General features: G+C 31.0%; 1 protein-coding gene across 2 annotated transcripts in view; it reads left to right on the top strand.

The window, feature by feature from the left end:
• The window catches only part of LOC124360365 (protein SDA1 homolog), a 43,813-nt gene extending 31,898 nt beyond the window's left edge, over positions 1-11,915 (top strand). For both annotated transcript variants that reach the window (XM_046813928.1, XM_046813927.1), the window contains 5 exons: positions 1,426-1,590; positions 4,378-4,547; positions 4,824-4,908; positions 10,667-10,822; positions 11,812-11,915. In XM_046813928.1, coding sequence (XP_046669884.1) covers positions 1,426-1,590; positions 4,378-4,547; positions 4,824-4,908; positions 10,667-10,822; positions 11,812-11,856 — 621 coding nt within the window. In that variant the 3' untranslated portion in view covers positions 11,857-11,915. The remainder of the gene's footprint in view (positions 1-1,425; positions 1,591-4,377; positions 4,548-4,823; positions 4,909-10,666; positions 10,823-11,811) is intronic.
• The last annotated feature ends 15,080 nt before the right edge of the window (positions 11,916-26,995 follow it).

The following is a 26,995-nucleotide window of genomic DNA, read 5'->3' as shown; positions in this document are numbered from 1 at the left end:
TTTAAATATTTTGAAAAATATTTAACCGACCCGGGACTTTTTGGACACCCTGTATATTATATACAATTATACATATTCAGGATGTTTCAGAACTATTGTCGGATATTCAAGGGGATCATTAAGATTACAATAAATTCATTTTTATCTGTACTTGGATCTTCACTTATATGGAATTATATTGGAAACACTTATACGTACATTAACCAAATGTTGCATGGATGGTAGCAGTAATAATGTATATTTAAAAAACATAAACTTAAATTTTATATCTCCATTTCAATATGGAGACCATTTAAAATGTTCGACTTAATGATCAAGTTAGAAGAATAACTTTGTTTACATGTTATGAAAGCCAACAGCATATGTTTAAGTAAAACAAGGGGAAAATAACTAAAATATTGTAACTTTAGTGAAGATGGCAGGTACACTCTGCAGTTATTCAAGCCAGTTCTCAGTGTAAAAATTTAAATTATTTAGGTGACAAGACATTTATTAACTAACTATCAAATGTAGGCCAGTGGCAGTAATCATACTGAAAAAAAAGAACAAACCCACTTAAGCATGTTTATTATTGAAACTATTGCTTTGCTTTAAGATTAACAAACAGCTGATTGTTTGGAACTTGTGCATAATCTTATCAGCTGTTACAGTACATACATTTATTTATTTTACCATTGTTATGTTTTTATCAAAGCAATTATTGAACTAAACAGACATGTTCTGAATTATTAGCGTAATTGAGTCCTTTATGTGTTTGCTGTATGTTGTATATAGTTAGTGATGTTTAAGGGTTTTCCAGAAAACATATTTTTAAATAAAAAATATACATACTTTCAGACAGAATACGAAAATCTTAAAAATCCAACTATAGACAAAAATGAGTTTACTTAACCATAAGAACGATCCTCTAAAATATCCTATAATAGTTCTGAAACACCATGTATATATATACATAAATACATAACAGTTAGTTCTATAACTAACTATTCCTGGACATGACTGCTGACTGACCTATCACGCATAGATATATGTCATTCGTTCTGTAGCAGACAAGGAACCAGTGGTTATTCAGCATTTTTCCACCATCACAATAAATATGGAGGTTGCAACAGTTCTAAGATGATTCTGTAACAATTTTTTAACTACACAAGTCTTTGACTCATGATGCTTTTTATGCATGATGCCTATCCATGTCCTTGTTTTGAAAAGGCTTGAGTGCGTCACAGTTGTAGAATTCTTCACCACTTAGATAATATAAGCAGACCACTAGAGCATTGAGTAAATAAGGAAGAGTTAAAGTGATAACCATTTTTTATCCCTAAATTTCTTCTTATCCCTGCAATATATTTGAGTCTTGAGTGAAGATGTTTTATTAATTGATTACAAACCTGTATACAGTGTAATCCAATGTATGTTATTTTATAGGCTGAGGAACAAGACAGTGATGAATCAGACTCAGACAGTGATAATGAATCGTGGGTTGATATTTCACATTCTGAAGATGAAATTAGTTCAGTCGTGGAAAAGGACAAAGATATGAACCAAACTGATGAAATTGATGGAAAAGATACAGATTTGTCAAAAGAAAAGGTAAATTTATTACAAAGTAATCTAGCTTTCCCTGTAGACTTAATTTTTTTGTACAATACAGGTAATTTGAACTGTTAAAAACCAAATGAAATGAATATATTTGTAACTGATGTTAAATGTTCCGTTCTTAATCTTTAGTTAATCTCATAATTATTATTTTTAATGTGCAGGTAACAATAAAGTATTTCACAGTAGTGTACTAGTTTATTGTTGTAATGTAATGTTATTAGTTAAATCAGTTTTAATCAAAGCAGACTTTGAATATATAAATGCTTAATTATAAAGAAGTATGACATAATTAGTTTATTATTCTAGTTTGATAATTCTTAACTGTAGAAAGTTTTGCGGATCACCAGGCGTGAAGCGTGTTCATAATTTTGATAGTCTTACTCCACCCCTCCCAAGGAAGTGAAAGTTTGCAAGAGAAATTTTATTTGAAAATAAACTAAATTTGGCTGTAACAGAATGCACTGTAATGGTACTTAGCTATTAACTCTGAAAGAAATAACTCAACCTGTTTCTTTCTCTTCTGTCATACTTTATATTAGAATATTGATAACCCAATGGGACTGATACCTTTTTGTTTGGTATTTTTAGGTAACATAGCCACAAACTTTATCATGTGTTGTAAATTTCTAATTTTACTATCATATGTAAATACTATGGATTGTTTACTAAGTTGTTGGTTGATTAACCCTTTAGTGCCAATGTCTGGGTAACCGGGTGTTTTTAAAACATGCATAAATTGCCAATGTTCTGTTTACCGTAGTTTTTAAGAAAATATAATACATTATTTTTGTACATATATTTTATATCAATTTGCATTAAAAGTAAATGTACTTTCTGTTAAGCATGTTATATAGTGCACGAACACAGCTGATCAATCAGTAACAATGACAGAAGTTTAGGATTAAATTGGCCGATTGTCAATGAAGTCTTTGTTTTCGTAGAGTTTTTCCAGTCTGCTGTTTAGGCGAGTGCTCTGTTAGAATGTTGTTGTTATGTTTACGTTTGTTTATAACTATAATATAATCAAATCGTGTGTAATTTAGGCATGCAGTGAAGTATTATGAATCGTTGAAGGTGCCCACTGAGTGAAAATACTCGGAAGAGTAGTGGAGGAAGAATACCTAAATGATAACTTTGTAACTAATATATCTTTTATCATGAAAATATTTGTAAATAGCCAAAATCATGTTAGGCCTATTCTTTTTTACATTGCTATATAGTTATTATTATGGCTATCACTCATAGAAATGTAGTACAAGACATGGACATTTTGCTAATCAAGATAGAATTTTAGTTCCTTATAAAAAAAACGTGAGCAGTGTTTAAAAAATCCTATATTTACAAAAAATATAGGATTTTAAAATAATATAGGATAAAAATTAGATGGTATGTTTAAAATAAAGTGTTCTTTTAGTGTGCTTGACTTTGTTGAGTGTGAGAATTTGTTAGAACTTATTTGAGTGTCAAACCAGAAAATTATAAAAGGAAAAACATTTTTAAGATTTTATTGTTATCTTTTATTTTTCTTATAGTATAAGACATTTTTTAGAATATTTAGTGTTAATATACACATTTTTGTACAAAAAAATTATAAAACTAGGCCAATAAATATCAAAGTTATGACATTCATTATAATTGTATGTAAATTGCTAAAAATGGCGTTGGCACTTTTGGATAACACCTGTAAACATACACTTGGCATTATTCATTAATATTCCAAAAAAGTGTTTGACACTGAAAGGTTTATAAAGAATGTTATAGAAGTGTTTGTAAGTTTTACTAACATAATTTTATAGTTATGGAAATATGTAAAAAAATAAGCTCAACAATCATTTTGGCTCCTAAATTATGAAAGATAATAGGAGTACAGCAATTTTTAAAGTAAAAGATACTTGGACTAGATCTTTAATTGGTTAATAATTAATTAATTATCTAATAAGTATCTTGAATATGTCAAAAATGGAAAAACTGCAAAGGAAATGATCAAACGTAAACTGTGTACATAATATCTTTCAGCATAAGAGAACATTTAATACATTATATTTAAGAAAACAAATGTTGAATATACAATGTAAAAGTAACTACAGGTTGTACAAGATCATTTTTTAAATTTTATACATTAACTTGAGTGTACTTATAAGAGAATAATAAGTGTGCCATCTTCTGTTGACTATGTTGCAGTGTTACAGTATTTTTGCAATGATAATTATAAAAAAAGGATATATAATATTGTACTTTCTCGTTATTATTCACTGCAGATGAATCACAGTTCATTTTAAAAACACGGAGGGATTTGAATCTCATAACAATTTTGAGATTCACTTTTATTACAGAAAAGACTATAACATTTAACACTATTTTCATAATGTACATATTTTATTCACACTTAGTTTTGAGTGTTCAAAACTTGCATGCACGCTGTGGTAGGCAGTTTATATGAACTCCCTGTATATGAATAAAACCTAAGGTGCTAGTTCAATATTTATGAAAGTTGTGCCATTCAATAAGTAACTGTGTAAAAGTGTACACCAAAGTAGGCATTCAAAGAGTTGTATTATGTTCAAGTTTAATTATTTTTTAAGGCATCTCTCGTTTTTTCATCAGATATTCAATTGCTAATACAAGCTATTTGTATTAGGTTTTTTTATAAATTGTACAAAAGCTAATACAAAAATCCATCTTTAGGATTTAAAAAATGCATGCTAAATTTTGGTAGAATTTCATTTAAGTTTTTGATAAAGGAATCATAACACTAATTTATTCATAATTTTGTTCTAGGATGACTGTAAAGAAGCTCTAGAACTGAAAAAGAAACAAGCTGCTGAAGTAAGTGTAATGCGTATTCTTACTGATGACGACTTTAAGGAAATTGATGCTGCTCTGATTCGAAAACAAGTAGAGGCTCCCAAGAAGGGAGTCAAAAGAAAAATGGAAGACTTAAAAGAAAAGTAAGTAATTTTTGTTAGTGAATGTTGTTAATAACAATTGCCACAATGCCTGAAAGTATGATATGTGCAATGTGCATTTTGTCTATAAAGAGATTGATTGATTGTAATTAGTAAATTGACAAGAGATTTATGTGAGCTCAATAAAAGTCATTAAAATAAACATTTTATTCCTAATTATATTGTATAGAACACTCTATATAACATTGACATATGGCAAGTTTATTATATCTGACAAGACAAATTTATGCACATCAGTATATTTGTTTTCTGTTTCAGAAAGGAATTAGTGTCTCTAGCAGATATTGAAAATATTTACAAAAAAAGAAAACATGACAGACAAGCTCGGATTGAATCTGTAAAGGTAAGTTAAGATTTAAGGTGGTTATTATTTAAACTAAAATAGAGATGAAAACCTTTTATGTGATTCACAGAATAAATTTAATGTTTTTTTTTAATTGTGTTACTCATTGACTAATCTTTATAAAGGGCCATAAACTAATAACTCAAAGATCAAGGAAAATAAAGGACTATAAATCTTACAGGTATTGGTCTGACTGTATATTGAGAATGCTTTGTCCTACCTAACTCTGAATGATGTCTCTTAGTATATGTAGACATACCTGTACTTATACCATACTCCTTCTTTGTTAATGTACGTATTAACCTAGATTAGCAACCAAACATCTGCCCAAAATGAGAATACCACAGACTATTTTCTCCTAAGTTGAAATAGTTATTTCTCATACACCTTTGTTTCTATTGATTTGATATCAGTTTTGTTTTATAAGAAAAAATTTTGCCTACCAGAAAAAAATATTTACTAATAAAAGAATTTCCTGACATTTGCTATCACTCAGTGGCTAAAAAATGTCCTGTTTCCTTATTTGCACTGGATGAGTGAAAATAATTAATTTTTGTGTATATTTTAACTTGAGCAAAGCTTTTGATATTGTTAATAAAATATCATTAATAAATAAATAAGTTATAATATTTTGCTTTCAGAAGCAATGTTTGCAATTTAATCATACTTGGTTAGTGGGACTCATTCAGTTGAAATTCTATTCCGTAATATCAATAGGTGCATCTTGAGTCAAAAACTGATGAAATCATTGATTGTCGAGTTTCTTAGAGTATTGTTCTTACACTGGCCCTTTTCTTAGTATTGTTGTGAATGACATCAGTAATTGAGTGCCCAATACTGTCTTCTTTGTACTTGATACTTTAGGATCAGCAGAAGTTTGGCCCACAATTGGAGGTGTTGGCCAGCAACATAAGCTTTTGAACTATTAGAAGAGTGAAACAAATGACCTTCTTTTGCTAAGTGACTTATGCTTTTAATTCTTGATGCTAAACCACTTCAAAGGGTAACTGGGTATTAGAGACATGCAACTCGAATAAATAGTGGTAGACACTTTTGTCATTAAGTGTATTTGAGTTAGGAAAGATTCTGAAGGATAAAGATGACTTCGCCAAGCTTACCTTTAATTTATACCAGTTATTCACTGAAGTCCAGGTAATCATACTAAATCACATCCAGCAGGTCATAACAACTGCAGTATACACCAGAAGCCCAAGAATATTTTGAGTCTTTTTATGCATCTAGTAGTGAGTAGTACATTTTTTGTAGGAATAACTTAATGAAAAAGTTTGTATACTTGAAATATTTCTGATTGTATAGAAAACTGCATAACCCTTCAAAAAGTGTTATTGTGTAGCTCGTTAAGTTTTACTTTTAGGAAAAAAAAACCATTTCATTTTAATAATAGAATTTTATTTTTTATTTCAAGATTCATAATATTATTACGAAAACTAAAAATCTGTTACTATAAAATTGAAAATGAACATTACAAAAGAGATTTACTTTTTAGAATAATAATTTATTTAGCTATTTTTATTGTTTTCTTTATATTCTATTAAGTTTATAACTCAGTAAAATTAGGCAAAATAAGGATGCAACCTCGGAATGAAAGATAATAAGCTAAAAATTTTGCTTACCGTCTTTATTTTGATGGTATAAAACTTACCTCAAAAGTCTCATATAATCACGTGTACGCGTCTTTGGATATTTAAGGTCAAATTTCACGAAAAAATCAGTTTTTTTGCAAATATCTCGTTTCCCTTACGCTAAATGACTTTGAAGGTGGTTAGAGAAATTGTAGAACGGAAAATTCTCTTCAACTTTGGTCTGAAGTAATTTTATGTACGTTCAACCCTTTTTGAGATACAGCGCAAAGAGTAGGGGAACCGCTTACCTGTATATACGATAATGCGAGGTTAGCCAGTAGAATACAATAAATAAATGAGTTATATTGTTTAATTATTCACTTGCTATTATTATTATTACTTAATACTATTACTATTGTTAGCAATTATTATTAAATATTTATTATTTAATATACCGAGACGAAACCACTACAACATATATCATCGATGGTGGTTTTCTCTTGCATCGCGTTGTATGGAATAAAGATGATACTATCTCTATCTATCTATTTTGAATAAATACGTCAAATATTTTACAAACACATTATGGGTCAAGTATCGTTGTTGTATTTGATGGTTACTCAGACTAACACTAAGAACATTAAAGCAATGGAACAATTAAGAAGAACTGCTGTTGTTTCAAAATCTTACGAACTCCGCTTTGATAAAACAATGGAGGTGCCAATCAGCCAAGAACAGTTTTTATCGAATTCATCTAATAAAAAAATATTTATAGACATGCTTATCAACAAATTAAAAACTGTTAATATCACTACAAAACAAGCCAGAGATGATGCTGATGTTGTCATTGTAGAAACAGCTATTGCAGAGTCTGAACTTAAAAAAAAAAAACTTCTGTCATTGTAGGCGAAGATATTTATTTGCTAGTTATCTTGATAGGACGTGCTCAATCACATCATCAAGAAATTTTTTTCAAAAAAATGGGTAAGGGTAATGTGGAGACAAAACTGTATTCATCGAAAAGTTTTGATAAATACCCTCATTCTAAGAAACACATATTATTTTTACACGCATTTAGTGGATGTGATATGACTTCTTCTGCGCTTTATAGAAAAGGTAAAATATCGTTTATTGAAATGTTCGAAAATCATCACGATTTAAATCAATCAGCTGAAACTATTTAAACAAAAAAACTGCTCTGTACAAGAATTATTTGGAAATGGAGTACGTATTTTCTTAGCAACGTATAATGCTCCGAAATCAGAAGACGATATAGACTCTTTTCGATACACCCCAGTTCATCAAATCAACAAGACTCAACAACCAGTGCAGTTATCAAGACTTCTTCCTTCAAGTACAGCAGCTCGTCAGCATTATTGGAAAATATATTGTATTCAGCAGATCTTCTGGTGCTGGTGGTAATAATGTTGTTATTGGTTCCAGGAGTTCATTTTGCAGTACCCCAGCCGAATTCCTGGGGTTCTCATCATTTCCCAAATTTGGGTCTGATAATAGACACGAAGGATATTATTGCAAGAAAGGTTGTGGTTCTAATTGCGGATGCAGGAAATCAGGATGCACTTTAATTTGTGGGCAGTGTAATGGACAATCATGCCTCAACGCTTCATCAACTTCGGATGGTTTCAATGAAGAAAGTGAATATGTACCTGATATTCTTGAATCTTTCTATTCTGATAATTTAGTAAACGAGAATGATGATAATGAATCCGATATTGAACAGCCAGAGGAAGAAGAAGAAGAAGAAGACGATGAACAAGAAGAAAATTAAACAAAAAATATTAATCATTAATAATGAAAACAAATATTTTATATTTGTAATTTTTAATAAATTGATTATTGGATCAATAAATAATAATATATAATTAAACTTCATTTGAAATATTTCTTTTAATATTGTATGTTTGGTAAAAATAAAAATAAGTATTATTTAGAGAATATATAATTTATAATTAATATCTATAAATATGGTATATTAAATAATCTATATATATAAAAATGAAACTGTTCGTGTGTAACAGCATCACTCACAAACGGCTGGACGGATTCGCCTAATTTTTTTTTTAATTTGTTCGTCTTGATCTGTAGAAGGTTATAGGATACTTTTTTATCCCTTTCCCGATTCAGGATTCCGCCCCACTGGTTACAGAAATACCCGTAAGAAAATGCATTGCAGCAAACATATGTTATTAAGTGAAAGAGTCTTTTCAAATTTTTAATCAGCTGTTCTTTGTAAACATATATAATGCGACAAAAAATATATTTATATATAAATTTCTTTACACTTTATAGTTTTAAAGCATAGAGTAAGCTTAAGAGAAACGACAAATTTTGTTTAAACTGTTTTCTGCAATCATAATATATAAAAATGAATGTTTGTGTGTTTGTCCTTTATAGACTCAGAAACTATTGGACCGATCACTATGAAAATTTGTATTTTTCTATGTAGAAGGTTTATACGCAATGCCCATTGATGTAACTAACCACCAGGCTGTACTGCAAGATATAAAAGTTATCAAAGCGCCTGCACATTATAAACTGCAATTACAACACAGTAGTTACGTATATTAAAATATCCAAACACTATTTGAAGGCAAAGAAATATACGGGCAAAGCTTAAGAGACCGTGCGAAGCCGCGGGAAACAGCTAGTAAATAATAATAAATATTTAATAATAATGATAATAATGCTAACAATAATAATAGTATTAAGTAATAATAATAGTAGTGAATAATTAACAATATAACTCATTTATTTATTGTATTCTACTGGCTGACCTCGCATTATCGTATATACATGTAAGCGGTCCCCTACTCTTTGCGCTGTATCTCATAAAGGGTTGAACGTACATAAAATTACTTCAGACAAAAGTTGAAGAGAATTTTCCGTTCTACAATTTTCTCTAACCAACCTTCATAGCCATTTAGCGTAAGGGAAACGAGATATTTGCAAAAAAACTGATTTTCGTGAAATTTGACCTTAAATATCCAAAGACGCGTACACGTGATTATATGAGACTTTTGAGGTAAGTTTTATACCATCAAAATAAAGACGTATGCAAATTTTTAGCTTATTATCTTCATTCCGAGGTTGCATCCTTATTTTACCGGACTATTAAACAATGTTTAATTATGCACAAATTTTGTCTATTTGAGAACTTGGTTCCTAATCCAAAAAATAACAAAGGAATTACTTTTTGATATTTTTTCCATAAGTATGTCTTTAGTATAGTTTAAGAAAATATTTATCTAAGAAATGTTACAATCATGAAAAATAAATATAAAGTCTTACGGAAAAGCTTTTTAAACATAAAAAATTTAGTCTTATAAAACTTGATATTACAAATTGGTTTTTATTTTATGTTTATAACTTTGTTGAAGTAAAATAAACTAATAACAATTAATTTACGAACTGGAAAGATCACGACTAGAAGCTTAACCAAACGAGAAAATGTGTGGCTTGGCTTCACAACCACCTCTCTCCCCTGTTACTTTTGTTTTGACATAAATGCAAATTCTTTATTGCTGCCAACTTGTTACTCAAAATAACGCTGCTGCACATCAATGCATTTAGTGTCTCAATTGTACATTGGTATTTTCTTCAGACAATTGCTCAATAAGTAAATCTGAAAATAAAGATCACTATTTACATGTCAATATATAGGCATAACCAGTATAGAAATACAGATTGTAAGAGTTTATAAATAAATCTTAACAAAATATATTAAAGGTCGAAGCAACTAGTTTGGTGCCATAAAAAGGGAAAGAAATCTATTTTTTAATGTTGGTATAGACTCAGGTTTTAGCATTCTAAGGTCACTAAACTTAAGCAAAATCGCAGTTCATTTTCTTTTATTTATTCTGTTTATTAAAACGTTGATTTGGGTACAAAACCAGCTATTGATTTCTACACAATGGAATCTTCTATTTTCATGGGTACCAAGAACATTGTGCCATTTACTTATAAAAGCTGTTTTTTTTAGTGATTGAACTTGCTCACTCGCTACATGTGGGATGCTTGAATTCAAAGACAATCATTATCACACGTACATGTGAAATGTACGTTTTCGTGCACTTCTGATTTTATACTAATGAGGAAAATACTTTCCATGTACTTTTTAAAAGAGAATTTCTAAAGAACTGTGTTTATTTCTTTAGAAAGGACAAGAAGGAAGGGAGAAGTTTGGCTACAAGGATGGAAGACTGAATCCCTTTTCAAGTAAAACTAACAGAGAAAAGAAGAAGAACAAGAATTTTATGATGATAAAACATAAAGTCAGAGGGAAAACAAAGCGTTCCTTTAAAGACAAACAGGTAATATATTTAGTATAACTTTTTGTTGGTACTTTAATTGTCAATCTGAGATGTATATACATAAATACAGTCTCATAGCTGATGTATAAAATATTTAGAAAGCAGTGGTTTTCTACACACAGAAGTATCAGATAAAAAAATCTGTGATTTTGTAGGATTATTGAATGAGTTCCTATAAATTGTACAAGGTGTGTTCTGAAAGTAAGAAACCATTTTAACAAAATTATTATTTTCATATGAAAGTATATTTTTAATAGTCTTTAAAAGTAGCAGTTTTAAAAACTTATTGTAGTTTGTGACAACTGATCAAAACGTCAACATCTTACAAAGTTTACATTCTTTACAAATTTGGCCACCCTGTCATGAACACTAAGTTTCCAGTATCATGCTATTTGTAGATCTTCAAAGTAGATGTAATCTCTAAATGTTCTAAAATATTGGTATTTTTTAGTTAATTGATACAATTATTAGTGCTAATGTAACTTTACATTTAAAATCTTTAAACTACCCCCCAAAAAGCTTATTTTGGGGAAATAATTTCACTTTTGTTTCTTGCAGGGGTGTCCTGAATTTCATTTTTATATTTTTGTCCATTGAAGGTTGAACAGGATCCATCCATGCTTTTAACTTAATTCATTTAAATGAACTGCCATTTTGTAGTGGGTTGAGAAGGAAAGCTCTAGTTGCTATTTTTCTTCTTTTGTCAAGACTTTTTAAATGAAGTGTCACTTAATGGATCTTTACATTTTAAAATTTTGAGCCGTCCCCAAAAATCCCATTTTGGGAAATAGGCAAAGTTGTAACAGTGACTAAAAGGTTTACTTCTATTTCCTAGTAAGGTGTCCCGAATTCCACACCTCCATCTTTATTTATTTATTATATTGCTGTCATGGATCTTTTACATCTGTACATTATCAAGACAACAATAATTAATACAATATTAAGACAATTTTTCTCCATAACACATTTATTGTTATAATTTGTTCCAGATTGCACTGAGAAATTATTTGATCAAGCAAAAGAAAATGAGATGATCCTGAGGTAACATATTTGTTATAAATGGAAAATAAATGTTATTGTATGTTAATATAAACCCTTGTTTTTTTTCTTTTAACCAACTTCAAAAAATCAGGAGGTAAAAAATGTTACCTGTTCCTATGTCTTCTCTTTTTATGTTCTTTCACTGATTTTTCTGTAACTGATCAGTAGTACACAAATTACCAATAGCTCAAACTCATATTGTCTTATTTTTTGTGTGAAGAGACGTAAATAGATAAATAATTACTGTAGTTTTATAAAATATTACTTTGATAATAAAAAATTATAAATTATTTCCTTAACAATAGTATTAAAAAATATTGTTTAATATCAAGGCTATGACGTGTTGTATTTTTTTTAAGGTTGGCTTTAGTACGGGAGCTAGCAACGTTTCTAAAACAAGAATTTCAGGTCAGCTGATTTTTTGATATGCCGTCTTTCTTGCTCTTTCGGTTGGAGTCCGGACTACCTGGCTGGTGGCAGTGGTTGCGTTTATTAATGCGCATCTTACCTACACAGGTGAAAATCCTGGAGTTTAAAAGAATTTTTTTATGTGTAATTTTCAGTTTTTTCCCTTTAGATAGATCTACCAGACATTAATTTTTTATTGTCAGACATTTTTACTGTTGTTAATTATGTGCCATACGCACAATTTTTTTTTTATAACAAATTTAAAGTATTTTTTAATGCCTGTAATTTTTATATTAGGTTATTTAAACATAAAATAATCTAAAATTAATTTGCCAGACGTTAATTTGATTGTTAAATATTAAATATAAATAAAAAAGTAATGAAAAATTATTGCGGTATGATGCTTGTGGTTGGAGAGAGACAGTTTGAAGTGCAAGAGAGACAGAAAGCGACGGCAGCGCTTCGGCTAGTGTATAACAGAATATTTTTAAGAATGAGACAGAAAATAATTGCAAAAATACATTACTTACGCTTTTTCTTGTAAATACAACTTACAATGAAAAAATTTTAATATAAAAATTAAAATAAGTATAAATTGAAAAGAATGGAATTAAAATATATCATAGAAGGTTCAAAAATGACATTTTTTATTCAAAAGTGGTTATCACATGTAAATTACAAATATTTTCATTCTATAATATCACAAAAAAGGCGGCAATTTCATAATCATCATCATCATCTTTCCTCTCACTGTCAGAATTATTTATATCATCGTCTTGGGAATTGTCATTGTCTTCCAATACTCTATCATCTGTAAAAAAGAAATTAAATTTCTGTAATTGTTTTTGTTTTTTATTTAATAATTCAGTTTTTATTGATAAATGTTCTATTTTATACTTACTTTGAATAATAACATCTGAAACTGTGGAAGGTAATTGCTCTCCCACAAACCAGATAAAATCATATTTATCATCGTTGATGGTCCAACCGGAAGCAACTGGAGATAAAGATGTTGGATGTTTTAAGTGAGCATTTCTCCATAGCTTAGTCACATAGCGAACTCTTAATACATGTGGAGCAATTCTGCTTTACATCGTGGCAAACTGGATGAGTCGAAGTTACGATATTTTTTTTTCAAAGTTCACATCGGATTTTTTTGACTGTAAAGTGCTTGAGAATAGATGAAATCGAACATCATTAACATTCGAAGAATTTTAACTCCATACATTTGACAAATAAACTTCTCAAGGGTTAGAAAGGTAGTTTCAAGTATTTCTTCGTCATCCGTAATAATATTTTGAAAAGCTAATTGATATTCGTTCGATTTCTCTAATATTTTAAAAGGTCTAACTTTGCCTTTTCTAAAAAATGCTGGTGTGTAATCGCACCCGGTGATTGCGTGGAAGCATGGAAAAGCTTTACATAAAGATACTCCAAGTATTTGGTATATTTCATTGACGTTTATGCATCGTTGATGATTTCCTACGCCCATATCCATCCAGATTTTTAAAGATGAGTTAATTTAGTGATCCATATTTCCCAGAAGTATAATTAAAATATCAGAGTCAGAACAGCGTATAACAACTTCAGCGTCAACATCGATTTGACAAATATGAAAAATGATCCTAGAATCAGCTTCTTCGTGTTCTTCACATGATAATGATTCTTCAGTTGTTTTAATCACTTTGTTATTTAAAATCTTGTAAGAATAACATTTATTGTAACTTACATAAATATTTTTATTAGCAATAAAAGGTACCATATCTTTACTATCCCAGTGATCTATAAAAAAGTTTACTAGAGCTTCTTTAAATTGTATATTTTTAAGTTCTGCTGCAAAATTATGTGGTCGAGCTTGATTTGGACCAATTGATACTAGACTGGTTGCTTCTTCTCGGCGTGAACGTTCACAATCTTTGATAGAAGGCGAGAAATACTGGTCAAAGACAATGTCAATACGAATAGATTTCATTTGGGAGATAGTATTTATAGACTTTTTAGGTATACCATCATACGTTTGTGGTACATCTTTCATGAGATGCAACAAAAAGAAACCATCAACAAGACAAACATCAAAAGATGACGGTTGTTGATGAATAGTGTTGCCCAATTTATTTTCGATGAGCTTTGCTAATTGTGATTTATCAGTTTTACAGATTGAACCATCTGGGTGACACATTGATGTTGGCATAGGGTTGAGTGGGAATGTCAAAACCTTCTAAATGTGAACCTTGTGAGTTAGAGAAATCCCCAGCATTCTACCAAATAGATCTCTTTGCATTCACAACTCAACGACTTTATTTCATAAAGTCTTCTTTATTTCCTTCTTTTTCTTTGGCACCTCAGCAAAATTAAAAACTTTATTTTTTGTTATTGGTTTATCAAATTTATTCTCATCTTCAATGCATTCACTGATAAATTGTTTTCTTAAAGTCTCACCATTCTCTTCAATATTTAGTAAAAAATCAGTAACGTTGGGAGAAGCAGGCTTTGAAGTAGCAATGTTGTATAGATTTTCTTTGTCTAATTTTGGATCAAATGGATAGCAATTTTTATTGAGAATTTCATTAAAATCAGCAATTTGTTTTCCATAGATTTTAATTCTGTTCGGTTGTAATTCTGCTGTAACATCTTGTAAGTATCTTAAGCCACAAACATCCAAGACATGTGATATTAAAGCTGCTCTTATGCTGTGGCTTTTGGTCCAGCGTTGACGTGCAGCTAAAGAATTAGTAAAGTGAGCAATTCCGCTCAGTCGTTTAGCTGCATCGGCATTTATCGTTTGCTCCAGTGTAAGATCTATTGGTATTTGTGAAAATGGCTTATCAGTTCTTTTGACTCAAAAACATCCTTTATTAAAATCATCTTGTAGTCCAAGGGGGGGTTTTATCGACATTATTTAAATAATCTGAATATTTTACCCAATAACGAGCGTAGTTAGATTGATTTACAATAAAAAATAAGTTCGTCATTTTTGGAATTGCGTGCGTAAACATTTGAAAGTCACCCATACGTATACTTCTCGAAAGGTTTATGTAATAACTAATCAACTGGATGTAGATCATGTAGAACTGTGCTGTTTTTCTATGGTTACCTTGCCTGGTCTTTGCTACGTATTTCTTGTATGAATTGAGCAGTTGCGATAACATTTCATTAGGTAATAAATCAGTGTCCGTTGATGATGAGAAGGAAATTTTTTTCTCCTGATATTCTAAAAGATCTTCATAAATTTGTCCTTTTACAAAATCATATTCAGCATTCTTACTTTTCAAAAATTGATCAAAATGTAACATCTGTAAGCCTAATGCCATCAACGGATGTAGACGTTTACAACGATTAAAGTGTTTACCCTCAATTATTCCATTTACAAACCCTGAAGAGCAATGATTTTACTCTCAATCATCATATGGGATAATCCACACTCATCGATGAAAGTACCGACAGCTTTAAAAAAAGCCATCATTAAATGAAACGATCCAAGATGTATAAAAAGATTACTAAACTTGAGACCTTCTGTTGCTTGAATTTTATAAGCTATTTTAGCAATTGCTAAATCGTATGTGACCTGTACATAAGTTTGACCACATTCTTTACCAACTGTTTGTGCTGTTCCATTATAAACGCGACCACTGATACATTTGTTGGTGATAAATTAATAGGAGTAAGATATGATACTTTCTGTTTTGGAGTATTGTTTTCTATCATTCTGCCATTAAATTCTGTCCAAGATGGTGTATTTGGCACACGAAAAACATATGATAGAAAATGTAACAGATCAATGGTTTGTAAAGATGAAAAATTTTCAGGTTATGGTGATGATCGATCAATGTCGACCGGTGTTAAGTGACCTGCCATCTTTAATCGCTTACCATAAGGAATTATGTCAGGAGTGAAGTCTGTCAACGATTGTTTTCTTTTTTGTGATGGTTCTGTTGGTAATAAATCTTCTAAATTATCATTATCTTGATTTAGTTGAGCATGTGAATTATTATCAATGTTTTGGTATATGATTCCCACAGTATCATGCAAAGTTTCTTTTCCATTCAAGGTATCAACGTCTATCAAAATTATCAAAAGCTACACCAGTACATAGTGAGGGATTTAAAATGATGTCTGGAGGACAAACTTGTGTTCTATGTACTGATGAGATAGTTGCTTCTGTTTCCAATTCTTCTAGAGTAGTATAGTTACAGCAATGTCCAAATCTATTTAAAATATTTATTATTTTCTTACCACTTGTGAGACTTTTTATAGACATACCAAGAGTAATGTGTTTGGATGGTTTAACGGTATCATTACTAACACAAAAAATTGTATCAGCAGCCATTGAAGAACTCAAATCTACTACAATTTAACCCATCTCTGCGTCTAATATCTTTACCCCCAATAAATCCCTTGAAGAATCGATCTAATTTATCAGGAATCTTGCATTCACCAGTAATCAAGTCATTTGTTGTAATTTTTAATGGTAATTTTGATTTTTCAATTTTCAAAATTGTATTTCGTAATATTAACGCGACTTTATCAATAAGGTCGTTTTCTTCAAGTTTTGTTAGATCATCTTCTAATAAACCACAATCCTTATGAATAATAATTTTTCTCTTTTGCTTCGATATAATTTTGATATTTTTCTTGAAATATTTTTGTTTTTTTTTTTTTTTTTCTTCCAGATAATGATTAGTTATTAAACTTATATCTGTCTGAGACTGAAATTTCTGCTCATACTTCAACTCATTATTGTACATATCACGAAGAGATGATAGTGATACACAATTTTTTTTCATTAAAACTTCTTTGTTTATTGCTGATACAATATGATTGAAAATTTCTTTATGGATATTACGATTTTTATGCCAAGAAGTACATGGAATGTCTGAAACTACTTTATTATACTCATTTAAATAATTTAGTTCACACAAATGATGATAAAAAATTGGTGTATTTGTGGATTTTAAATCATTAATTTTTTGTAACAACACATCATTATTAAGTTCCTCCATCCACTCAGTTATTTTTTGATAAAGTTTTGGATCTTTTGATGAATGAAGATTTTGTTGTTTTCCTTTATTTTGTTTACGATCTTTGTCACAATAAAAACAAACATTTTTGAATTGTCGACTTGCCTCAACACATTCAATATTTGCGTCAGGATAATTATCACAAACGTTTTTTTCATTGATACTCAAATTGCTAACAGAGCTGGAAGCTATATCTCCAAGCATTCTCTGACTATCTAAACTTACAGCTGCATCCTCTGAAAGTACCTCATCGTTAAAACTTGGGTTAGGATGTCCTGACATACACAGATTATTTACATTTTCACCAGCATCTTCCGGTATTATTTTTTTTATTTAAACTCAGTTCAAGATCATGGGATGTTGTCTGATGAATTAAACTTGAAGCAGCAATCTCACTTACGATTTCACTGTTTGTGTTACTCGTAATAGTATCACTGATATTTGCTGGAGTGTTTGATGACAAATTATGTGGAATATATTTACTGGTACTATCTATTTCAGTCGATGGATCACGATATTTTGCCATTAAAGCTGTAAAACTGCTATAACATTGTCTGTGGTGTCCATCTGTCTCATTTATTTCAGTAGACAGTTCAATGTCACTGTACTTTAATTTATATTTTAAACGTATATTCAAAACTTCCTGGCACTTCTTCAGTTTATCAATCACGAAAAGAATTATTTTATCTTTATGTCCTTTACAGAAAACACATTTCATTTTACCACTGGCCATTGTAGCGAAATTAATAAATAAACATAACAAATAACACAAACACAAAACAAACATGTGACTTTAGACTGACGCCATATATTGTCCATTTGCCGAAGCGCTGCCGTCGCTTTCTGTCTCTCTTGCACTTCAAACTGTCTCTCTCCAACCACAAGCATCATACCGCAATAATTTTCATTACTTTTTTATTTATATTTAATATTTAACAATCAAATTAACGTCTGGCAAATTAATTTTAGATTATTTTATGTTTAAATAACCTAATATAAAAATTACAGACATTAAAAAATACTTTGAATTTTTTATTTAAAAAAAAAATTTCGCGTATATGGCACATAATTAACAACAGTAAAAATGTCTGGCAATAAAAAATTAATGTCTGGTAGATCTATCTAAAGGGAAAAAATTGAAAATTACGCATACAAAAATTCTTTTAAACTCCAGGATTTTTACCTGTGTAGGTAAGATGCACATTAGTAAACGCAACCATTACCGCCAGCCAGGTAGCCCGGACTCCAACCGAAAGAGCAAGAAAGACAGCATATAAAAAAATCAGCTGACCTGAAATTCTTGTTTTAGAAACGTTGCTAGCTCCTATACTACTTAGATTGGTGCTCACTGGCACTATTTATTCCAGTAGTAATTATTTAAAAGGTGGCTATTTACAGCAATGAGGAGTACGCTTTTTATGAAGTCTACTGTAGTAATAGTAATAGTAATAATTCTTTATTGCTGTAAACAATTGACAAAATTGTTTTTGAAAAATAATTTCTAAAATATTATTTAAAAAAATAATGTCTCTTTAGTTAATCATAGGTACACTCAATTACAAACAGAGGTGTATGAAATAGAGATTCCTGATGTATAAGAATTGCTCCGACATGTGCAAAGACCAAGAAAGTCCTTAAACCGCCGAACTGAAGCATGCGTTGTTGAAAGAGGGTGTCAAATTGTACATCTGTCATTTTGTAATCATATACATATGTCATCTGTAAAATACTTCCATGTTCACATACTATATTTTATATCGTAGCAAGAGATAATGTGAAATTTGTCCAAATTTAAGTTATAAATTACAATTTATAAGTACTTTAATACAAATATGTTTTGTAGATCAAATACATATTCTTGAAATTCATTGTATATTATCTGAAATCAGAATGGCCACTCAAAATCTCTTTTCAAATTCTTGGTTGAAAATTTCTAGTCTATTTTCAAACCAAATAGACAACTGTATTTAACCCTTACAACAAGTGCAACAATGACGTTTTATCGTCACTAGAGCAGTATTTGCAAAAAATGCCACAAAGCTGCGGTACTCTAGCAATTCATACCAGCCTAAGAACACCACGTTACTTCAAAGGAATTTGCAAAGATTCAGGGAAATGAATATATTTAAAATTCCAAATCATTTTTCATTTTAAGTAATAGAATAAGTTATAAAATGAGCTTCCAGAATATATTACATTTACGTAAAAATGTATGGATGTATATTTATTTACAACTACACAAAGTACAATGTACGGATAAAATAGGAATTAGCGGTCTGTTTACTATCGAAGAGCTAAAGTCCGCGCATAGAACCAGCAGACACGCTAGCGTTGACAAATATAAACACAGAAAAAACGAACTTCAATTAAAATATTATTTATATAAACCACGTTATTCTGTTGCTCTATATTTCTAAATATTTAATACAAAAAGAACAACAAAAACATGTTTCACCCAACTGTAATTGAATCGTGAATTGTAAAAACCCCATAAGTAACAAAAAGTAAACTTCCGGTAAACTACAAAAAACTATTTTAAATAGTTTATTAAGGTTTTTAATACTATTACATTTTTGTGTGTGTTTAGTACATGTAAAAAGACATATGTATCACATATTTTTTTAAATTTTAACACCAAAAGCATCTCTGTAATTTTATAATTAACTATGTTGCACTTATGGGTTTTTCCAACAAAATCACCATTTAACATATTGTTTTATGCTGAATTGGTGGGTTTAAATAACATTTTACTGTAATTTAAGTTGAAAACAGTTTATTACTAAATACTATGTTACTAAGATACTTAATATAGTCTTAAATCATATTTTTACAGAATATTTTTTTCAAGACTTTATTCTGCATCATTATATCTCTTTCTTTATTAATCTGGTCTGTAGTTGGCCATGTATAAATTTCTTCATACCACCATTTCTTTTCATCGGGAATATACTGAAAGATCTTTTTTAGATCGTTCATCTTCTTTATATTTATGGGCACTCGGTCATTGTAGGCCGCTGTGGATGGGATAATAATATCTTGAGAAGAACTTCTAACGGGTAGATGTATGGTGAAAACTTCATGAGGAATAACTCCCCCAATAAATTCATTACACAGTACCTTCCCTTTCTGTTCTTTTGTATGCAGAAAGTGGTTGAACTTTGAGATCTTAAAATGAACCTTGTCATGTTTTGGCAACATTGCGTCCATAAGAGCGATCAGACATACATGATTGCTTGTAGTAAGCTTGCCACCAATTTTTGAAATCGAGTACATTTTCTTTTTCAACCAAGTTTACTGTAAACAATGGGGAAGAGTTTACAATAATTTCGGTTAGTTCTCTTATTGTGTATATTCTATCAACTCTTTTCTTTACTCTTTTTATTGTACCGAATGCTCGGTCGCAAGGCAAAAAGGAATGGCCCCGCAAAGGATAAAAACTGTTCAATTTTTTCAAACTTCCCCATTTCAACCAGATCATTAAAATACTTGACCAAAGTATGGTTCTTATTCTGACCTCCACAATTGTCAGAAAAGAGATACAGAATTTTAGTATTTTCCTCTTAATTCATTTTGAATGTAGTCATGAATGAAGGAGGTCACTTCATTTGGCCCTTTATGACATGTGCCTTTGTGATAAACATATAGTTTAGAGCTGTTGTCTTTTAAGTTGGTCACACAAAAAACATTTACTGTTAACTGTCTAAGATAAAATATATCCTGAACTGGTATGTCAGGCAGCTGAACACACATCATTTAGTCAAAACAAAGTCCAGCAAACTGTGTCATCATTGGCACATAGCTCAGTTATTTCTTGAATTTTACTGTAAAATTTATTACTTCTACGCTTATGTACAATAAGCTCTGCGACAGCTGTACGTTTGGCTGCATCATTGAGACAAGGGCTTTTTTTTTTACATTTAAAGCTTCACAAGTCACGCATGAGTCTATTTGTGGTCGCCCAAACCTCAAACTAAAGCGTTCTCTAAATATTTTATGGTTAAAAACCAGTACGTAACTTGTAGGTCAGGATGTCTTTCTTTGAAGAGACTGTGCATTTTCTTTACTGTTAAGTCTGAACTCAAATACGTTACTTCAGTTTTAGAGTAATGGGAGACTTTTTGTGGAAAAGACCTAATATGATCTTCAACCAAACAACAAACATCTCCTGGCATAGCATATTTACAAGGAGCTTTGCCACGTAAGTCACAAGGCAATTTGTTGTCTTTAAGTAGGTTGCACAGCCTCCTTAACCGTTCAGTTGTGATTCCAAAGAAAACTACAGAAAGCAAATTTACATACCTCCAAGAAGTGTCTTGCAATTTCACACAGTATTGATACGTAACACTACGTTTTGCAAGGTCATTATTTTCAGTTTTTGGTTTCTTAGGCCTCTTGACTTGCAGTTGCTCAATCAAAGATTGTAAGTACACATCTTGACTGTTTTTTTGAATCCAGATCCCAAAAGTTTGAAAATAGCGTTGATACGTTCCAAACTCATTTAACTCGGTCAAAACATTTTTTTTCTGCACCTGATAACAAAAACAAGCATAAACAAACAGTAACAGTACTAATTTCAGCTAGTAGGCCTAGTTCATAGAAAACCGAACAGTACGCCCTTACTACTAAGCTACAACGGTAGCCCATTCCAATAAATAAAACAATTTTTTTAGGTCAGTCGATGCCTTTTAGATTTAGTAAAAAAAGTTAATTAACATCCAGAAAAGAGGCTTTTTATTGAATTCTCCTGCAATTCTTTTCTAGGCTATACGATTATGATTACTGAAACCTATATCCGATATTAGAGCTAGGGCTAATTGATTATAACGTAGGCCTATATGTAAATATCATGCAATGTTGGCTATAACAAAATTGACCCGTGTGTACAGCAGTCAATGAAATCACTATTCCATCACTGTTGGTATAATACTGGTCTACATTATTTATTAAAGTATTGAACTTCAGAAGAATAATATTTTTATGTAAATATAACCACCTCTACTCTAGACTGTTATGATGAAAAGTACTAAATATAGAAAATCTATCCCCAATAAAACACAATTATTGCATTTAGAGTTACTAACAAATCAATCAGTAGTCTAAGCGTTGTTTTATACTAATGACAGAATTAAGTTAATATTAAGTCTAAAAAGATCACAAAAAGGTAAAACTTACTTGCAATCTGGTCCAATTGTGGCCTTCGGCACAAGGTTTCTTTTCTTTGTTGTGTACTCTTCACCTTTCAACCTTTTATGTTTAATAACTTTTCTTTGATATTTATCATCATTTCTTATGCTCGTTTTCTTTTCAACACTTCATTAGTGTTCATTTCACTATCTATCGAATCACTCATATTGCTTATTCTTCATAGAACACAGCTAGAGGTTAGGTTAACAACACATCAATAACAGTGTTTCTTCACAAACATAAAAAAAAATACCTTAAAACAGCTGATTTTACAGGACCACCAACTGCTTTGTTGTAAAAACAACATAAGTAGTGTTACTTGTGTGGTTTTTCCAACAAACACATAATTCAAGGCCATTTTTCAATGTGTTGTGGGTATGTCAGATGTGTTGTTTTTAACACTAAAACTTGCATCTGCATTCATTTTATCCAAATATGTAAAAAAAAAACCCATTTTGACCAAAATGTCAGTTATGGGGTTTTTACAATTCACGATTCAATTTGAGTAATGGCGATCGTTCTTGCCCACAAATAGACAGTGCAGACTCTCTATGCGCCAAAATAAATATAAAAAATACTAATTATAACTAAAATATTACTTGTTAACTTACAGTAATTTTTACTTTGGTTATCTTCTATCTACTTTTTTCCAGACAGAAAGTATACAAATGTTTTAGCAAGACTTATTTTTGGATTCGAGATTTAGCTTCTCCATATCAATAATGTTGTGAAATTGTGATCTTTCAAACATGTCTTGTACTATAGAATTCTATATTTGAGAATTAGGAGTATTTATCAAATTCAGAATCTGATTCAAATATCCTGGATTTGACCATCACCAGTATAACGTTTCTGAAAAATATAAACAACAAAGCTACCAATTTAACATTCTTCAGCTAAACTACCTATGGTTGTAGTGTCTTGATCATATTGTCATTATATGAGTTGCACCATAATGGCAAATCTTGTGATTATGAAAATACATGTATCACCGTGGATAATATTTTCTGCACATTCAATAACAAAAAAGCCTTTGAATCTATGTTTAAATTATTACAAAGCAAATTTTTTGAATGCATTTGTAAACAACAAATAATAATTTTTCATGAAATCACTTTATTAACATTAACGAATATTTGTGATTCGACTTATACTTTATATCATATTGCTTGCTTTCACATACAAGAGATTTACAGCATTTAAGGGAGTTTCTGTTCTACTCTTCATGAAATAAAATCCTATGATAAGGAAAATAGATTTATTCCTTCAATCCATTTATCTCTGACAGGTCAAATGTTTTAAGACAATAGAAACTTTTGATTTCACTTGCACAGCCTGAGTACAAAGTAAAAGGAAAAAAAATACTTGTTTAAACACACCATTAATGAAACCTTCTCATTTCAGTCAAGAGATGTTTGATGGTTTGCCAAATCTTTTTTTAATATGTGTAAAACTTAATGTGAACTTATATTAATAATTCTCTTAACCCTATGAATACCGTTGATGCCTCAGGCATTGTGACAGGTCAAATTACGACATTTGAATATTCGCGGGGAATTGGCAGACTGTGACGTCAGTGAATCGGCAGACTGTGACGTCAGTGAATCACATGTTGTCGGAATTGAGATTTATTTAATTAATAACGGAGAAATATATTAAACTTTATACGGGAACAAATTTAATTAATTAAAATGAGTTATACATAACCAAAATTCGTGTTTTACAAAAGTACTAAATAAAATTACGCAGAAAAGCCAATTGTAGGATAAAATGACTTGCGTATTGATGACGTCAGAAAGCACATGTTGCTAAAAATTTAAATAAAAAAGCTTTAGAAAAATAATAAAAGAAAAAAGGAAGACTTAAATTGATCAATAATTATAGTGAACGTGATAAATTTCGACAATCATAAGAAAAGAATCAAATTATATTTAATCGTGAAGACGCTGATTTGAACGGGAGAGGGGATGAACATTGTGTGAACCGGTATGCGTAGTTTTTATACGGAGAATCCTTCTTCTCTGTCTGGACTTTAAGCAGTAAGGACGTCTACTCGTATAGATGAAATTTGAAACTGTACAATAGTGCATTGAAGTTGTAATAAGGGATGGGATGTTGTGTTAGTGAACAAAAATCAAAGCAAAGTGAGTAGAATTAGACAGTATAATATAAAATAAATTGACGTCAAAGTCATTTGCTTTGTCTTTCATTGAGTATCCCATCTACAAAGAAATGTGGTAAGTAAGATAATAAGCTTTAAATTAAAGAATATTACTTTCAAAACTTATTTGATTCAAAGTGATTGGTAAGAACAGTGAATATTTTGTGAACTTTATTATGATATAAACAATCATATTGATCAGAACTTTCAAAAGAGTAGTATTAAGTTTGAACCATTATTCAACCTACTTAAAAAACCTGAGATAATATAGACCCAGTGCTAGTGATATATAACGTGTAGCCTACTTTCATTAATACAAACTACACTTTCAACAACACCACAGACATTGAAGTTTGATCGTTATTTAAATATCAACTTGGAACAATATGAGTTAGCCAACACGAAGCAAGTCGCACAACCAATGAGGGGCAGCACACTTTGAATACCGATTGTGAGAAAATTGGGACAACAAACGGGGGCCTGGAACGTAGCAAAATCGTACAGCCAACTGGGGACTGGACCGTAGCAGAAGGGCGACCAAAGTGGATCGTAGCAGAATAGGCACAGCAACGTGTGGACCGTAGCAGCATCGATGTGCGTGCCTTTATGTTTTACACATTCATTTCGCCAGCTGTTGAATAACACCAGTTTTTTTGTTTGTTCTATGTTGGTGAAAACACGTACTTCGATTTAATACTCTGTGGAAATAATTGGAGTTTGGTCACTTTTTTTTGCTTTGTTGTGGACATAAATTTATTTGCCTTTGTCAATGTCAAGAAATAAACAAAACCAACTAAAAGAGTAATCAAATATCTTTTACTAGGCATGGTATACTACAGGTAAAGTATTAAAATATAAAAATATTTCTTTGTGTAGGTTTTTTACACCTACATTTGAACACAGCTAGAGGTACACATTTATGACAATTTAAGTACACAATAAATAAATAGAACTATATACTTTTTTAACCCTACACTTGGCATGAAAAGAATTTTTGTCGTTAAACTTATCGTCTAACTTGGCAACAACAAATATTTGTCGCCAAAGTAGACATGTACCGTTTTTTAATTTTAGGCATTTAAAGTCATATAAATGATTTGTATTTTATATATTCTTGTAGAGTATTAACTATAGTACCGATTTATTGTTCTTACTTTGATTATCGTACATCGTTCTCAACGGACAGCTGACTCAGGTTTTAAACCAGGTTTAAACCTGACAGACCATGTACCAAACATGATTTCGTAGTAAATGTTCTCTCACAATGTTTTGAGACAGACAGAGGAGTACTTTACACCTGGTGATGTCCAAGACCCTGCTCATGAACTTTCGAAACTCCCCAAGATGAACTGACACTTGTCTGCCCTATATGAGTTCAAAATCTTGAAAAAGAAAACAATTTTTTTGCCCTGGATGTAATTGTGGAGTTCACCTTAAGTACTTCTGCACACGTTTAGAATCAATTCCGAAAATATCTAGACTGCAGAAAGCCCTTAAGAGACCATACCATGAACTATTGGTTTGACATATCTTTACGGAAGCATACACAGACACCATCAGCCTCCTCTTAGCAACCCAGTTTCTGCGTTCTGACCCTTCCGTGGGTCCCAAGGTAATTTTTCCCTGTAAAGAACCAATGTCTTATTCCAGTGGTTGGAACAATAGTAAAGCTGGGAAGTTATTCACTTAAGGTATAACGCGCTAGACAGTGAACTCTGTCCAAAATTCTATTGATAACTTATTGGAAACGCTTTATTGTTTTCCTGAGGGAAAAGGACGGTTTGTCCCTGCGCTTATTCCAAAAGCACCTTTGTGCCTCCCTTACTTAAATTTGTGTCCTCAAAGTCCGAGGTTTTTGCAGAAGCCGATCAGATTTGAGCTCCTGTTTTCTGATGTCCTTGGGGCTGAGGAGATATACTCCCAGAAATCTTTTCCGAGTTTCTAAGATGGCAGGACAATCTGACCAAAATAATATGCTCTGCTGATTCCTCATCTTCTCCACAGAGTCTACATTCGTCAGTCTGGCTAAGGCCTACCCTCATAAGATGTTTCCTTAGAGAGCTGTGTCCTGTCAACATCCCTAATATCAGTCTTATATCCTCCTTATTCTGATCCAAGAGAGCTGCCCACCCTTTAACGTAAGGAGAGATAAACATTTTGGATAGTCTTAATCCTGAGGCTCTACTCCAATTAATGTTTCTTATTCTCTTTTCTTAATCTTTGACAAGAGCTTTGCTGTTGGACAAGGCTATCCCGCAACCTGGCTCAGGTCCCACCATTATGAACTCCACTCCCTTTTTGACGAGGATGTCTGCTTTTTCATTTCTATGAATGCCCTCATGACCCGTCACCCAACCGAGT

The sequence above is a fragment of the Homalodisca vitripennis genome, chromosome 4, assembly GCF_021130785.1.
Source record: "Homalodisca vitripennis isolate AUS2020 chromosome 4, UT_GWSS_2.1, whole genome shotgun sequence".
In the NCBI taxonomy this organism is placed as follows: domain Eukaryota; kingdom Metazoa; phylum Arthropoda; class Insecta; order Hemiptera; family Cicadellidae; genus Homalodisca; species Homalodisca vitripennis.
Note: the sequence above shows the minus strand (reverse complement) of the source record. Positions and strands in the feature narration are given on the sequence as shown.